General features: G+C 46.0%; 1 protein-coding gene across 3 annotated transcripts in view; it reads right to left on the bottom strand.

Moving 5' to 3' along the window:
• Nucleotides 1-18,472, bottom strand: part of oca2 (oculocutaneous albinism II) — a 369,117-nt gene that overhangs the window by 156,028 nt on the left and 194,617 nt on the right. For all 3 annotated transcript variants that reach the window (XM_052467917.1, XM_052467907.1, XM_052467911.1), the window contains exons 14-15: nt 15,967-16,105; nt 1,265-1,397 (exon numbers count right to left, since the gene is read on the bottom strand). In XM_052467917.1, the coding sequence (XP_052323877.1) occupies nt 1,265-1,397; nt 15,967-16,105 (272 nt within the window). The remainder of the gene's footprint in view (nt 1-1,264; nt 1,398-15,966; nt 16,106-18,472) is intronic.

Raw genomic sequence — 18,472 nt, 5'->3', positions numbered from 1 at the left:
GTCCGGTGGTCCCCTGGGAGCCAACTCCTCTCTCTCTCTGTGTCTAGGTAACTACACCTAACACCTATCGCCCCCGGTGTCCGGTGGTCCCCTGGGAGCCAACTCCTCTCTCTATGTCTAGGTGTCTGGTCCCCTGGGTAAACTACACCTAACACCTATCGCCCGGTGTCCAGTGGTCCCCTGGGAGCCAACTCCTCTCTCTCTCTCTGTCTAGGTAACTACACCTAACACCTATCGCCCGGTGTCCGGTGGTCCCCTGGGAGCCAACTCCTCTCTCTCTCTCTATGTCTAGGTAACTACACCTAACACCTATCGTCCCGGTGTCCGGTGGTCCCCTGGGAGCCAACTCCTCTCTCTATGTCTAGGTAACTACACCTAACACCTATCGCCCCGGTGTCCGGTGGTCCCCTGGGAGCCAACTCCTCTCTCTCTCTCTATGTCTAGGTAACTACACCTAACACCTATCGCCCCGGTGTCCGGTGGTCCCCTGGGAGCCAACTCCTCTCTCTCTCTCTATGTCTAGGTAACTACACCTAACACCTATCGCCCCGGTGTCCGGTGGTCCCCTGGGAGCCAACTCCTCTCTCTATGTCTAGGTAACTACACCTAACACCTATCGCCCCGGTGTCCGGTGGTCCCCTGGGAGCCAACTCCTCTCTCTCTCTATGTCTAGGTAACTACACCTAACACCTATCGCCCCGGTGTCCGGTGGTCCCCTGGGAGCCAACTCCTCTCTCTCTCTCTATGTCTAGGTAACTACACCTAACACCTATCGCCCCGGTGTCCGGTGGTCCCCTGGGAGCCAACTCCTCTCTCTCTCTCTTTGCCTCATTCGTGTGCTGTGCGTCTAATGATGGCTTGAACAATAGTCAGTGGTGTAAAGTACTTAAGTAAAAAATACTTTAATGTACTCCTTAAGTAGTTGTTGTTTTTTCTGTACTTTACTATTTATATTTTTGACAACTTTTACTTCACTACATTCCTAAAGAAAATGATGTACTTTTTATTCCATACATTTTCCCTGACACCCAAAAGTACTAGTTGCACTGGAGGAGAAAGAGTGTTGAGTTAAAAACACAGCGTTTGAATTTAGCTGCCAGTTGACAGGCAGGACTCGCGAGAGGTGTGTTAGGAAATGTATTTGATCAAGCTATGTAGCTTATTAATGTTTGGATGTTTCTCCGTAATACTAGCCAACTAGCATTTATAGGAAGTTGGCTTTAGCTAGCCAGCTATACACAAACACACACACAATCAGACTCACCGACGATCTCGCTGGACTCCTTGTTGTATAGCTTCTTGTTCCAGTAAAGTAGGCGAAGGAAAGGGAAGGAGGTGAGGAGGACCAGACAGATCCCCAGGAACATGTAGCCAGTGAAACTAGCAAAATCTATCCCCTGGAACAGACAGAGACAAACAGAGGTTAGAATAGGATACTTCATTCTATGTATTAGAGCTACTTCATTCTATGTATTAGAGCTACTTCATTCTATGTATTAGAGCTACTTCATTCTATGTATTAGAGCTACTTCATTCTATGTATTAGAGCTACTTGATTCTATGTATTAGAGCTACTTCATTCTATGTATTAGAGCTACTTCATTCTATGTATTAGAGCTACTTCATTCTATGTATTAGAGCTACTTCATTCTATGTATTAGAGCTACTTCATTCTATGTATTAGAGCTACTTCATTCTATGTATTAGAGCTACTTCATTCTATGTATTAGAGCTACTTCATTCTATGTATTAGAGCTACTTCATTCTATGTATTAGAGCTACTTCATTCTATGTATTAGAGCTACTTCATTCTATGTATTAGAGCTACTTCATTCTATGTATTAGAGCTACTTCATTCTATGTATTAGAGCTACTTCATTCTATGTATTAGAGCTACTTCATTCTATGTATTAGAGCTACGTCAATCTATGTATTAGAGCGAGACTACTTCATTCTATGTATTAGAGCTACTTCATTCTATGTATTAGAGCTACTTCATTCTATGTATTAGAGCTACTTCATTCTATGTATTAGAGCTAGACTACTTCATTCTATGTATTAGAGCTACTTCATTCTATGTATTAGAGCTACTTCATTCTATGTATTAGAGCTAGACTACTTCATTCTATGTATTAGAGCTACTTCATTCTATGTATTAGAGCTAGACTACTTCATTCTATGTATTAGAGCTAGACTACTTCATTCTACAGCTGAAGACAGAAGTTTACATACACCTAGGTTGTAGTCATTAAAACTAGTTTTTCAACCACTCCACAATTTCTTGTTAACAAACTATAGTTTTGGCAAGTCGGTCAGGACATCTACTTTGTGCATGACACAAGTAATTTTTTCAACAATTGTTTACGGACAGATTATTTCACTTATAATTCACAGTATCACAAATCCTGTAGGTCAGAAGTTTGCATAAACTAAACTGATCGTGCCTTTAAACAGCTTGAAGAATTCCAGATGTCACGACTTCCACCGAACGTGGCTCCCCTTCCTGTTCGGGTGGCGCTCGGCGGGCCTCGTCACCGGCCTACTAGCTGCCACCGATCACTTTTTCTTTTGTCTTGATTGTTTTCACCTGTTGCTTATTTTGGTTCATTTATCGTCTATTTAAACTCCCAGCCTGCTTAGAATTCCGTGACACCAGAACATTTTGTCATGGCTTTAGAAGCTTCTGATAGGCTAATTGACATCATTTGAGTCAATTGGAGGTGTACCTGTGGATGTATTTCAAGGCCCACCTTCAAACTCAGTGCCTCTTTGCTTGACATCATGGGAAAATCATAAGAAATCAGCCAAGACCTCAGAAAACAAATTGTAGACCTCCACAAGTCTGGTTCATCCTTGGGAGCAATTTCCAAACGCCTGAAGGTACCACGTTCATCTGTACAAACAATAGTACGTAAGTATAAACACCATGGGACCACGCAGCCGTCATACCACTCAGGAAGGAGACGCGTTCTGTCTACTAGAGATGAACGTACTTTGGTGTGAAAAATGCAAATCAATCCCAGAACAGCAGCAAAGGACCTTGTGAAGTGGGGTTACTTCCGCTAATATCCCTCACATCCCTACTCGCTAGGGTTCCTGGAGGAAACAGGTACAAAGTATCTATATCCACAGTAAAACTAGTGTCACGCCCTGACCTTAGAGAGCTTTTTTATGTCTCTATTTTGGTTTGGTCAGGGTGTGATTTGGGTGGGATTTGTTTTTCTATGTTTTGTATTTCTATGTTTTGGCCGGGTATGGTTCTCAATCAGGGACAGCTGTCTATCGTTGTCTCTGATTGGGAACCATACTTAGGCAGCCCTTTTTCCCACCTGTCTTTGTGGATAGTTAACTTTGTTTGTGGCATTTTGCCCTGTAAGCTTCACGGTTGTTTTCTCGTTTGTTGGCGTCATTTTAAAAAGAAAAGAAAATGTAGGCTCAACGCTGCACCTTGGTTTCGACAGCCATGACAACTAGTCCTGGAGGATCTATATCTACAGTAAAAACGAGTTCTATATCGACATGACCAGAAAGGCCGCTTAGCAAGGAAAAAGCTACTGCTCCAAAACCGCCATAAAAAAGCCAGACTACGGTTTGCAACTGCACATGAGGAAAAAAGATCGTACTTTTTGGAGAAATGTCCTCTGGTCTGATGAAACAAAAATAGAACTGTTTGGCCATAATGACCATCATTATGTTAGGAGAAAAAAGGGGAGGCTTGCAAGCTGATGAACACCATCCCAACAGTGAAGCAGGGGGTGGCAGCATCATGTTGTGGTGGTGCTTTGCTGCAGGAGGGACTGGTGCACTTCACAAAATAGATGGCTTCATGAGGTAGGAAAAATATGTGGATATATTGAAGCAACATCTCAAGATATCAGTCAGGAAGTTAAAGCTTGGTCGCAAATGGGTCTTCCAAATGGACAATGACCCCAAGCATACTTCCAAAGTTGTGGCAAAATTGCTTAAGGACAACAAAGTCAAGATATTGGAGTGGCCATCACAAAGCCCTGACCTCAATCCCTTAGAACATTTGTGGGCAGAACTGAAAAAGTGTGTGCGAGCAAGGAGGCCTACAAACCTGACTCAGTTACATCAGCTCTGTCAGGAGGAATGGGCCAAAATTCACCCAACTTGTTGTGGGAATCTTGTGGAAGGCTACCCGAAACATTTGACCGAAGTTAAACAATGTATTGGCAATGCTACCAAATACTAATTGAGTGTATGTAAACTTCTGACCCATTGGGAATGTGATGAAAGAAATAAAAGCTGAAATCAATAATTCTCTCTACTATTATTTTGACATTTCACATTCTTAAAATAAAGTGGTGATCCTAACTGACCTAAGACAGGGAATTTTTACTAGGATTAAATGTCAGGAATTGTGAAAAATTGAGGTTAAATATATTTCGCTAAGGTGTATGTAAACTTTCGACTTCAACTTTAAGTATTCAGACCCTTTACTCAGTACTTTGTTGAAGCACCTGGCAGCGATTACAGTCTTGGGTATGACGCTACAAGCTTGGCACACCTGTATTTGGGGAGGGTCTCCCAATCTCCTCTGCAGATCCTCTCAAGATCTGTCAGGTTGGATGGGGAGCATCGCTGCACAGCTATTTTCAGGTCTCTCCAGAGATGTTCGATATGGTTCAAGTCCGGGCTCTGGCTGGGCAACTCAAGGTCATTCAGAGACATGTCCCAAAGCCACTCCTGCATTGTTTTGGCTGTGTGCTTAGGTTCGTTGTCTTGTTGAAAGGTGAAACTTTGCCCCAGTCTGAGGTGCTGAGCACTCTGGAACAGGTTTTCATCAAGGATCTCTAGGTACTTTAATCTGTTCACCTTTCCTTCGATCCTGACTAGTCTCTCATTCCCTGTCGCTGAAAACATCCCCACAGCATGATGTCACCATCATGCTTCACCGTAGGGATGGTGCCAGGTTTCCTCCAGACATGAAGCCTGGTATTCAGGCCAAATAGTTCAAATCTTGATTTCTTCAAACCAGAGAATCTTGTTTACCGAGATTCCTTGAGGTGCCTTTTGGCAAACCCCAAGCAGGCTGTAATTTGCCTTTTACTGAGGACTGGCTTCATCTGGCCACTCTATCATAAAAGCCTGATTGGTGGAGTGCTGCAGAGATGGTTGTCCTTCTGGAAGGTTCTCCCATCTCCACAGAGGAACTCTGGAGCTCTGTCAGAGTGACCATCGGGTACTTGGTCACCTCCCTGATCAAGGCCCTTCTCCCCCGATTGCTCAGTTTGGCCCCGCGGACAGATCTTAGTGGTTCCAATCTTCTTCGATTTAAGAATGACGGAGGCCACTGTGTTCTTGGGGTCCTTCAATGCTGCAGACATTTTCTAGTACCCTTCCCAGATGTGTGCCTCGACACAATACTGTCTCGCTCTACGGACAATTCCTTCAACTTCATGGCTTGGTTTTTGCTCTGATATGCACTGTCAACTGTGGGACCTTATATAGACAGGTGTGTGCCTTTCAAAATCATGTCCAATTAATTAAATCAAGTTGTAGAAAAATCTCAAGGACGATCAATGGGAACAGGATGCACCTGAGCTCAATTTTGAGTCTCATAGCAAAGGGTCTGAATAAGTTATTTCTGTTTTTTACTTTCAATACATTTGCAAACATTTCTAAAAGCCTGTTTTCGCACATCATTTTGGTGTATTGTAATGTAGGTTGATTACTTACATTTTTTTTAAATCCATTTTAGAATAAGGCTGTAACATAATAAGATGTGGAAAAGGTCCAGGGATCTGAATACTTTCCGAATGTACTATATATGGGCGATTCAACCATCCCAGGTCTGCAGAGTTTGCTCCACAACAGCTGTTGCTGACAACAGTCTTGCCTTGCCTCCACCACCCTGATTGGATACTATGAGGTCATGCATCCCAAATGGCACCCTATTTTCTATATAGTGTACCGCTTCTGACCAGGGCCCATAGGGCTCTATATAAGGGATATGGGCTCTGTATATGTATAGGAGATAAAGGCTCTATGTAGGGGATATAGGCTCTATGTAGGGGATATAGGCTCTATGTAGGAGATATGGGCTCTATATAGGGTTTATGGGCTCTTTATAGGGGGTATGATCTCTATATAGGGGATATGGTCTCTATATAGGGGATATGGTCTCTATATAGGGGATATGATCTCTATATCATTCTCTATATCAGACTTCCTCTGGAAGTCTCTATGGGGGTGCCACAGGGTTCAATCCTCGGGCCGACTCTTTTCTCTGTATATATCAATGATGTTGTTCTTGCTGCGGGCGATTCCCTGATCCGTAGCACGCGCTCCAGCAGGTGTATCTCACTGATCATCCCTAAAGCCAACACCTCATTTGGCCGCCTTTCGTTCCAGTTCTCTGCTGCCTGTGACTGGAACGAATTGCAAAAATCGCTGAAGTTGGAGACTTTTATCTCCCTCACCAACTTCAAACATCAGCTATCTGAGCAGCTAACCGATCGCTGCCGCTGTACATAGTCTATCGGCAAATAGCCCACCCATTTTTACCTACCTCATCCCCATACTGTTTTTATTTATTTACTTTTCTGCTCTTTTGCACACCAATAACTCTACCTGTACATGACCATCTGATCATTTATCACTCCAGTGTTAATCTGCAAAATTGTAATTATTCGCCTACCTCACGCCTTTTGCACACAATGTATATAGACTCCCCTTTTTTTTCCTACTGTGTTATTGACTTGTTAATTGTTTACTCCATGTGTAACTCTTTATCTTGGCCAGGTCACAGTTGCAAATGAGAACTTGTTCTCAACTAGCCTACCTGGTTAAATAAAGTTGAAATAAATAAAATAAAAAATAAATATGATCTCTATATAGGGGATATGATCTCTATATCATTCTCTATATCAGACTTCCTCTGGAAGTCTCTATGGGGGTGCCACAGGGTTCAACCCTCGGGCCGACTCTTTTCTCTGTATATATCAAATCAATGTAGGGGATATGATCTCTATATAGGGGATATGATCTCTACATAGGGGATATGGTCTCTACATAGGGGATATGATCTCTACATAGGGGATATGGTCTCTACATAGGGGATATGATCTCTACATAGGGGATATGGTCTCTACATAGGGGGTATGGTCTCTACATAGGGGATATGATCTCTACATAGGGGATATGGTCTCTATATAGGGGGTATGGTCTCTACATAGGGGATATGATCTCTACATAGGGGATATGGTCTCTATATAGGGGGTATGGTCTCTATATAGGGGATATGGTCTCTATATAGGGGATATGGTCTCTATATAGGGGATATGATCTCTATATAGGGGATATGATCTCTACATAGGGGATATGATCTCTACATAGGGGATATGGTCTCTATATGGGGATATGGTCTCTACATAGGGGATATGGTCTCTATATAGGGGATATGGTCTCTATATATGATCTCTACATAGGGGATATGATCTCTATATAGGGATATGATCTCTACATAGGGGATATGATCTCTACATAGGGGATATGGTCTCTATATAGGGGATATATGGTCTCTACATAGGGGATATGATCTCTATATAGGGGATATGGTCTCTATACAGGGGTATGGTCTCTATATAGAGGGTATGGTCTCTATATAGGGGTATGTTCTCTATATAGGATATGATCTCTATATAGGGGTATATTCTCTATATAGAGGGTATGGTCTCTATGGTCTCTACACATACACATGTTCTGTGTGTGTGTGTGTGTGTGTGTGTGTGTGTGTGTGTGTGTGTGTGTGTGTGTGTGTGTGTGTGTGTGTGTGTGTGTGTGTGTGTGTGTGTGCGTGTGTGCGTGCGTGCGTGCGTGCGTGCATGCATGCGTGCGTGCGTGCATGCATTTTTAGGGTAATGCAGGGTAACACCCTGTAAATGAGGTGATCTCATTCCCTCATCATTTGTTCATGCCCCACTTTACAGTCAGCAAGACGCTGCTAAACAGGTCAGCCAACTAATAATCTACAAGTGCACAGTATAGAGAATAGGTGGCCATTTGGGATGCACCGTAGGTGTATGTGGTCTAGTCTGTGGCTGTCTTAAAACATCAAGGTGCTGTTTGTCTGTCTACATTCAGCAGCCTAAGGTGTGATATGCTGTGATTGGTTACAGGCCAGGTAGAGCCTGGGGAGTGAGCCACTCTGATTGGTTTACAGGGTGTCTGGTAGCCCAATGGCGGTCCAGCAGCTACTAATGCCAGGGCTGTCACCACGGGTTACCGGCTACAGGAGATGACTCCCAATTACCAGGAAAATCTGTGGATGCCACCTGTAGTGTACACACACACTCAAGCATGCACGTACACACGGGCACACACTGGCACACACAGGCACACACTGGCACACACTGGCACACACTGGCACACACGGGCACACACTGGCACACACTGGCACACACAGGCACACACTGGCACACACTGGCACACACGGGCACACACTGGCACACACTGGCACACACTGGCACACACTGGCACACACGGGCACACACTGGCACACACTGGCACACACTGGCACACACTGGCACACACTGGCACACACTGGCACACACTGGGGCACACACTGGCACACACTGGCACACACTGGCACACACTGGCACACACTGGCACACACGGTCACACACGGGCACACACTGGCACACACGGGCACACACGGACACAGACTGGCACACACTGGCACACACGGGCACACACGGACACAGACTGGCACACACTGGCACACACTGGCACACACGGTCACACACTGACACAGACTGGCACACACTGGCACACACGGTCACATACTGGCACACACTGGCACACACGGTCACAGACTGGCACACACTGACACACACGGACACAGACTGGCACACACTGGCACACTGGCACACGGCACACACTGGCACACACGGTCACACACGGACACACACTGGCACACACTGGCACACACTGGCACACACACTGGCACACACTGGCACACACGGGCACACACTGTCACACACGGACACAGACTGGCACACACTGGAACACACGGACACATACTGGCACACACGGACACACACGGACACAGACTGGCACACACTGGAACACACGGACACAGACTGGCACACACTGGAACACACGGACACAGACTGGCACAGACTGGCACACACGGACACAGACTGGCACACACTGGAACACACGGACACAGACTGGCACACACTGGAACACACGGACACAGACTGGCACAGACTGGCACACACGGACACAGACTGGCACACACTGGAACACACGGACACAGACTGGCACACACTGGAACACACGGACACAGACTGGCACACACTGACACACACGGACACAGACTGGCACACACTGGAACACACGGACACAGACTGGCACAGACTGGCACACATACAGTGCCTTTGGAAAGTATTCAGGCCCTTGACTTTTCCCACATTTTGTTACGTTACAGCCTTGGTCATAGTGTTTTGTGTTTTCGTTGATTGTCTGGTCAGGCCAGGGTGTGACATGGGTTTGTTTTGTTGTATTTCGTATTGGGGTTTTGTAGTTATTGGGATTGCGGCTGAGTAGGGGTGTTGTATGGGCTTGGCTGCCTGAGGCGGTTCTCAATCAGAGTCAGGTGATTCTCGTTGTCTCTGATGGGGAACCGTATTTAGGTAGCCGGGGTTTCACTGTGTATTTCGTGGGTGATTGTTCCTGTCTCTGTGTAGTGTTCACCAGATAGGCTGTAATTAGGTTTCACGTTCCGTTTGTTGTTTTGTATTTGTATAGTTATTTCATGTATCGCGATTGTTTCATTAAAGACATGAGTAACCACCACGCTGCATTTCGGTCCGACTCTCTTTCGACAAACGAAGAACGCCGTTACACTTATTCTAAATAAAATAATAGTAATTAAAAGCAATCTACACACAATACCCCATACTGACAAAGCGAAAAACAGGTTAATATAAATGTTTGCAAATGTATTAAACATTTTAAAAAACTGAAATACCTTGTTTACATAAGTATTCAGACCCTTTGCTATGAAACTCGAAATTGAGCTCAGGTGCATCCTGGCTTGTTACCTGGTTTCACATATCTATAGTACCAGTCAAATGTTTGGACACCTACTCATTCAAGGGTTTTTCTTGGGGTTCCGGGTTGGAGCGAGCGGTCGCATTCGCATTTCGCTCCGCAGGTAGTATAACTTTTTCATTACATTTCATTACATTTCATTATAGTACAACGGTTTGATTTGTCTAATCTTAGCAATTTCTTCTTAGCTAGCTACATAGCCGTCTTTGTATCAAAGATATGCTCAATTATCTTATTTCGGTCCTAACGTAGTCTTCACTGCTCTGCCCAGCAGCTAGCCAGCTAGCAAACGTCCACCGATTAGCAGCACTGTAGAAACTATTACACTCAACTGAACGACTTGATTAGTGTAGTGTTAGCCAGCTACATAGCTGTCTTTGCTGTCTTCGTATCCAAGATAATTGTGTAGTCTTAGAGTGATTATCTTAATTTACCAGAGGTTAGCTAGCCAGCTATTTGTCGTCCTTAACGTAGGAGACACTGCCAGCTAGCCAACAGCTAGCCAACGTCTGAATAGAACTGCACTCAACAACTGGTCACATTCCGCTTCGCTCCACAGGTAGTATCACATTTTCATTTAATTTCATTACAGCACAACGGTTTGATTTGTTTGATCTAGCAGCTACATAGCTAGCTACATAGCCGTCTTTGTATCAAAGATAATTGTGTAGTCTGGAGCGATTTTCTAGGTTAGCTAGCCAGCTATTGTCGTTCTTTAACGCAACGTAACGTAATCAACACTGCTAGCTAGCCAGCTAGCCCCGAATAGCAGCACTGTAGAAACTATTACACTCAACGGAACGACTTGATTAGTGTAGTGTCAACAACGCAGCCACTGCCAGCTGGCCTACAAAGTCAACAACGCAGCCACTGCCAGCTAGCCTACTTCAGCAGTACTGTATCATTTTAATCATTTTAGTCAATAAGATTCTTGCTACATAAGCTTACTTTCTGAACATTCGAGACGTGTAGTCCACTTGTCATTCCAATCTCCTTTGCATTAGCGTACCTCTTCTGTAGCCTGTCAACTATGTGTCTGTCTATCCCTGTTCTCTCCTCTCTGCACAGACCATACAAACTGCTTTACACCGCGTGGCACCTAATCTGGAGGTCCCAGCGCGCACGACACGTGGAGTTCCAGGTCTCCAGCCTGGAACTGCCGATCTGCGGAACAAGGCAGAGTTCATCTCAGCCTATGCCTCCCTCAGTCCCTCGACTTCTTGGCACTGATGGAAACATGGATCACCACAGATAACACTGCCACTCCTACTGCTCTCTCTTCGTCCGCCCACGTGTTCTCGCACACCCGGAGCTTCTGGTCAGCGGGGTGGTGGCACCGGGATCCTCATCTCTCAAGTGGTCATTCTCTTTTCTCCCCTTACCCATCTGTCTATTGCCTCCTTTGAATTCCATGCTGTCACAGTTACCAGCCCTTTCAAGCAACATCCTTATCATTTATCTGCCTCCAGGTTCCTCGGAGAGTTCATCAATGAGCTTGATGCCTTGATAAGCTCCTTTCCTGAGGACTGGCTCACCTCTCACAGTTCTGGGTGACTTTAACCTCCCCTCGTCTACCTTTGACTCATTCCTCTCTGCCTCCTTCTTTCCACTCCTCTCCTCTTTTTGACCTCACCCTCTCACCTTCCCCCCTACTCACAAGGCAGGCAATACGCTGCAGGCCTCATCTTTACTAGATGCTGTTCTTCCACTAACCCCATTGCAACTCCTCCAAGTCTCCGACCACTACCTTGTATCCTTTTCCCTCTCGCTCTCATCCAACACTTCCCACACTGCCCCTACTGGATGGTATCGGGGTCCCAACCTTCGCTCTCTCTCCCCCGCTACTCTCTCCTCTTCCATCCTATCATCTCTTCCCTCTGCTCAAACCTTCTCCAACCTATCTCCTGATTCTGCCTCAACCCTCCTCTCCTCCCTTTCTGCATCCTTTGACTCTCTATGCCCCCTATCCTCCAGGCCGGCTCGGTCCTCCCCTCCCGCTCCGTGGCTCGACGACTGGAGCTCACAGAACAGGGCTCCGGGCAGCCGAGCGGAAATGGAGGAAAACACGCCTCCCCTGCGGACCTGGCATCCTTTCGCTCCCTCCTCTCTACATTTTCCTCTTCTGTCTCTGCTGCTAAAGCCACTTTCTACCACTCTAAATTCCAAGCATCTGCCTCTAACCCTAGGAAGCTCTTTGCCACCTTCTCCTCCCTCCTGAAGGATCCTCCCCCCTCCTCTCTCTGCAGATGACTTCGTCAACCATTTTGAAAAGAAGGTCGACAACATCCGATCCTCGTTTGCTAAGTCAAACGACACCGCTGGTTCTGCTCACACTGCCATACCCTGTGCTCTGACCTCTTTCTCCCCTCTCTCTCCAGATGAAATCTCACGTCTTGGAACACACCGGCCGCCCAACAACCTGCCCGCTTGACCCTATCCCCTCCTCTCTTCTCCAGACCATTTCCAGAGACCTTCTCCCTTACCTCACCTCGATCAACTCATCCCTGACCGCTGGCTTACGTCCCTTCCGTCTTCAAGAGACAGAGTTGCACCCCTTCTGAAAAAACCTACACTCGATCCCTCCGATGTCACAACTACAGACCAGTATCCCTTCTTTCTTTTCTCTCCAAAACTCTTGAACGTGCCGTTCTTGGCCAGCTCTCCCGCTATCTCTCTCAGAATGACCTTCTTGATCCAAATCAGTCAGGTTTCAAGACTAGTCATTCAACTGAGACTGCTCTTCTCTGTATCACGGAGGCGCTCCGCACCGCTAAAGCTAACTCTCTCTCCTCTGCTCTCATCCTTCTAGACCTATCGGCTGCCTTGATACTGTGAACCATCAGATCCTCCTCTCCACCCTCCCGAGTTGGGCATCTCCGGCGCGGCCCACGCTTGGATTGCGTCCTACCTGACAGGTCGCTCCTACCAGGTGGCGTGGCGAGAATCTGTCTCCACCACGCGCTCTCACCACTGGTGTCCCCCAGGGCTCTGTTCTAGGCCCTCTCCTATTCTCGCTATACACCAAGTCACTTGGCTCTGTCAAAACCTCACATGGTCTCTCCTATCATTGCTATGCAGACGACACACAATTAATCTTCTCCTTTCCCCCTTCTGATGACCAGGTGGCGAATCGCATCTCTGCATGTCTGGCAGACATATCAGTGTGGATGACGGATCACCACCTCAAGCTGAACCTCGGCAAGACGGAGCTGCTCTTCCTCCCGGGGAAGGACTGCCCGTTCCATGATCTTGCCATCACAGTTGACAACTCCATTGTGTCCTCCTCCCAGAGCGCTAAGAACCTTGGCGTGATCCTGGAGAACACTGGAGAACACCCTGTCGTTCTCAACTAACATCAAGGCGGTGGCCCGTTCCTGTAGGTTCATGCTCTACAACATCCGCAGAGTACGACCCTGCCTCACACAGGAAGCGGCGCAGGTCCTAATCCAGGCACTTGTCATCTCCCGTTGGACTACTGCAACTCGCTGTTGGCTGGGCTCCCTGCCTGTGCCATTAAACCCTACAACTCATCCAGAACGCCGCAGCCCGTTGGTGTTCAACCTTCCCAAGTTCTCTCACGTCACCCCGCTCCTCCGCTCTCTCCACTGGCTTCCAGTTGAAGCTCGCATCCGCTACAAGACCATGGTGCTTGCCTACGGAGCTGTGAGGGAACGGCACCTCAGTACCTCCAGGCTCTGATCAGGCCCTACACCCAAACAAGGGCACTGCGTTCATCCACCTCTGGCCTGCTCGCCTCCCTACCACTGAGGAAGTACAGTTCCCAGCCCAGTCAAAACTTTCGCTGCTCTGGCCCCCAATGGTGGAACAAACTCCCTCACGACGCCAGGACAGCGGAGTCAATCACCACCTTCCGGAGACACCTGAAACCCCACCTCTTCAATTAATACCTAGGATAGGATAAGTAATCCTTCTCACCCCCCCCTTTTAAGATTTAGATGCACTATTGTAAAGTGACTGTTCCACTGGATGTCATAAGGTGAATGCACCAATTTGTAAGTCTGCTAAATGACTTAAATGTAAATGTAAATGTTCTACATTGTAGAATAATAGTGAAGACATCAAAACTTTGAAATAACACATATGGAATCATGTAGTAACCAAAAAAGTGTTTAAACAAAACAAAATATATCTCACATTTGAGATTCTTCATTCCAGGTGACGACATCATGAAGCTGGCTGAGAGAATGCCACGAATGTGCAAAGCTGTCATCAAGGCAAAGAATCTCAAATATGAAATATATTTTGATTTACTTAACACTTTTTTGGTTACTACAGGATACCATATGTGTTATTTCATAGTTTTGATGTCTTCATTATTCATCTACAATGTAGAAAATAGTACAAATAAAGAAAAACCCTTGAATGAGTAGGTGTCCAAACTTTAGACTGGTACTGTATGTTTTTCCAGCAGCAGACTACGATCGATAATGTCTAACAAAACAGCTCCCACAATCTTTTTATCATCAATTTCTCTCAGCCAATCATTAGTCATTTGTGTAAGTGCTTGCTGAACGTGCTTCCCTATAACCGTGCTGAAAGTCTGAGCTGGGCTTGGGTCATTGATGTGAGTCAATGTCTCAACACAGCCTTATAATGCTGGGCGGCAGGGCAGCCTAGTGGTTAGAGCGTTGGACTAGTAACCGAAAGGTTGCAGGATCTAATCCCCGATCTGACAAGGTAAAAAAATCTGTCGTTCTGCCCCCGAACAAGGCAGTTAAGCGACTGTTTCTTGGCCATCATTGTAAATAAGAATTTGTTCTTAACTGACTTGCCTGTTTAAATAACGTCCCCTTCACCAGGTGTCGTGTAGTTCACAACCAGTCTGTGTTATAATTCTATCCTTACCAGTTCAAGGCCCGACCCAACACACTGATTTAAACCTCGAGTTAGGTTCACAGTAAGTCTGTGTCCCGGATATTCCCTATATCAGGATCAGTATATCTACAGACCTTGGTAAAAAAAAAATATTCAATATAGGGAATAGGGTGCAGGCCCTGGTCAATAGTAGTGCTCTATATAGGGAATAGGGTGCAGGCCCTGGTCAATAGTAGTGCTCTATATAGGGAATAGGGTGCAGGCCCTGGTGCTCTATATAGGGAATAGGGTGCAGGCCCTGGTCAATAGTAGTGCTCTATATAGGGAATAGGGTGCAGGCCCTGGTGCTCTATATAGGGAATAGGGTGCAGGCCCTGGTCAATAGTAGTGCTCTATATAGGGAATAGGGTGCAGGCCCTGGTGCTCTATATAGGGAATAGGGCGCAGGCCCTGGTGCTCTATATAGGGAATAGGGTGCAGGCCCTGGTCAACAGTAGTGCTCTATATAGGGAATAGGGTGCAGGCCCTGGTGCTCTATATAGGGAATAGGGTGCAGGCCCTGGTGCTCTATATAGGGAATAGGGTGCAGGCCCTGGTCAATAGTAGTGCTCTATATAGGGAATAGGGTGCAGGCCCTGGTGCTCTATATAGGGAATAGGGTGCAGGCCCTGGTCAATAGTAGTGCTCTATATAGGGAATAGGGTGCAGGCCCTGGTGCTCTATATAGGGAATAGGGTGCAGGCCCTGGTGCTCTATATAGGGAATAGGGTGCAGGCCCTGGTCAACAGTAGTGCTCTATATAGGGAATAGGGCGCAGGCCCTGGTCAACAGTAGTGCTCTATATAGGGAATAGGGTGCAGGCCCTGGTGCTCTATATAGGGAATAGGGCGCAGGCCCTGGTCAACAGTAGTGCTCTATATAGGGAATAGGGTGCAGGCCCTGGTGCTCTATATAGGGAATAGGGCGCAGGCCCTGGTCAACAGTAGTGCTCTATATAGGGAATAGGGTGCCATTAGAGATGCATTCTAAGACGTGATAACAGAGTCCTACACTCTTCCGGAGGTCCTGGTTGGAGACGATGATAACGTTGGGGGGATCCCCGACTGCTGTTGCTGCTCCTCCGATGTTGGTGAAGATCACCTCAGCTATCAGGACGTGTCTGGGGTCAAGGTTGAGGACCTCACATAACCTACAGGAACCAGGGGGAAAGAAAGAGGGGGGGGAGAAATAATTTAGATAGCACAAAACATTGTACATAATCAATAATATATAACAATTGAATTGTCTATATTCTATTAAAACTTTTGGGAATGTAAAGTTTACTAACATTAACTTGTTTATTTCTGAACAATTAATAACATCGCCACCTGACTATTTACATTGACACTTCACCCCCACCTACATCTACAAATTACCTTAACTAACCTGTACCCCTACACACTGACTCTGTACCGTAACAACCTGTATATAGCCTCCACATTGACTCTGTACCGTAATACCCTGTATATAGCCTCCACATTGACTCTGTACCGTAATACCCTGTATATAGCCTCCACATTGACTCTGTACCGTAACACCCTGTATATAGCCTCCACATTGACTCTGTACCGACCCTGTATATAGCCTCAACACTGACTCTGTACCGTAACACCCTGTATATAGCCTCCACACTGACTCTGTATAATACCCTGTATATAGCCTCCACACTGACTCTGTACCGTAATACCCTGTATATATAGCCTCCACACTGACTCTGTAAACACCCTGTATATAGCCTCCACACTGACTCTGTACCGTAACACCCTGTATATAGCCTCCATATTGACTCTGTACCGTAATACCCCGTATATAGCCTCCACATTGACTCTGTACCGTAACACCCTGTATATAGCCTCCACACTGACTCTGTACCGGTACCCCCTGTATATAGTCTCCACATTGACTCTGTACCGTAACACCCTGTATATAGCCTCCACACTGACTCTGTACCGTAACAACCTGTATATAGCCTCCATATTGACTCTGTACCGTAATACCCCGTATATAGCCTCCACATTGACTCTGTACCGTAACACCCTGTATATAGCCTCCACATTGACTCTGTACCGTAACACCCTGTATATAGCCTCCACATTGACTCTGTACCGTAACACCCTGTATATAGCCTCCACATTGACTCTGTACCGGTACCCCTGTATTTATAGCCTCCACATTGACTCTGTACCGTAATACCCTGTATATAGCCTCCACATTGACTCTGTACCGTGACACCCTGTATATAGCCTCCACATTGACTCTGTACCGTAATACCCTGTATATAGCCTCCACATTGACTCTGTACCATAATACCCTGTATATAGTCTCCACATTGACTCTGTACCGTAATACCCTGTATATAGCCTCCACATTGACTCTGTACCGTAATACCCTGTATATAGCCTCCACACTGACTCTGTACCGTAACACCCTGTATATAGCCTCCACATTGACTCTGTACCGTAATACCCTGTATATAGCCTCCACATTGACTCTGTACCGTAATACCCTGTATATAGCCTCCACATTGACTCTGTACCGTGACACCCTGTATATAGCCTCCACATTGACTCTGTACCGTAATACCCTGTATATAGCCTCCACATTGACTCTGTACCATAATACCCTGTATATAGTCTCCACATTGACTCTGTACCGTAATACCCTGTATATAGCCTCCACATTGACTCTGTACCGTAATACCCTGTATATAGCCTCCACACTGACTCTGTACCGTAACACCCTGTATATAGCCTCCACATTGACTCTGTACCGTAATACCCTGTATATAGCCTCCACATTGACTCTGTACCGTAATACCCTGTATATAGCCTAGTTATTCTTATTCTTATTGTGTTACTTTTTAGTATTATTTTATACTTAAGAAAATATTTACCAAATAGACTAAACTCTTGGTTAAGGGCTTGTAAGTAAGAGTTTCACTATGAGGTCACCAATTGTTGTATTCGGTGCATGTGACTAATAAAGTTGGATTTGATTTGATTTATTTCCCTTTTCTTTATTGTCTATTCCTTTTGCTTCGACAATGAAAACATTTGTTTCCCATTACAAAAAATATAACTGAATTAAATTGAAAAGGAATAAGGAGAGAGAGAGAGAGAGAGAGAGAGGGAGAGAGAGAGAGAGAGAGAGAGACAGAGAGAGAGAGAGAGAGAGCGATAGATGGGAAAGGGAGAGGGGGGGAAAGAGAGGGGGAGAGGGAGAGAGAGAGAGAGAGAGAGAGAGAGAGAGAGAGAGAGAGAGAGAGAGAGAAGAGATAGGGGGAAAGGGAGAGAGGGGGAAAGATAGGGGAGAGGGAGAGAGAGAGAGAGAGAGAGAGAGAGAGAGAGAGAGAGAGAGAGAGAGAGAGAAAGAAAGATAGGGGAAAGGGGAGAGAGGGGGAAAGATAGGGGAGAGAGACAGAGAGAGAGAGGGGGGTAGAGGTTGTAAACAGGGAAAGGGAGAGGGGGGAAAGATAGGGGGAGAGAGACAGAGAGAGAGAGAGAGAGAGAGAGAGAGA

The sequence above is a fragment of the Oncorhynchus keta genome, chromosome 1, assembly GCF_023373465.1.
Source record: "Oncorhynchus keta strain PuntledgeMale-10-30-2019 chromosome 1, Oket_V2, whole genome shotgun sequence".
NCBI classification, from domain to species: Eukaryota; Metazoa; Chordata; class Actinopteri; order Salmoniformes; family Salmonidae; genus Oncorhynchus; species Oncorhynchus keta.
This window is presented reverse-complemented; position numbering and strand designations above follow the sequence as displayed.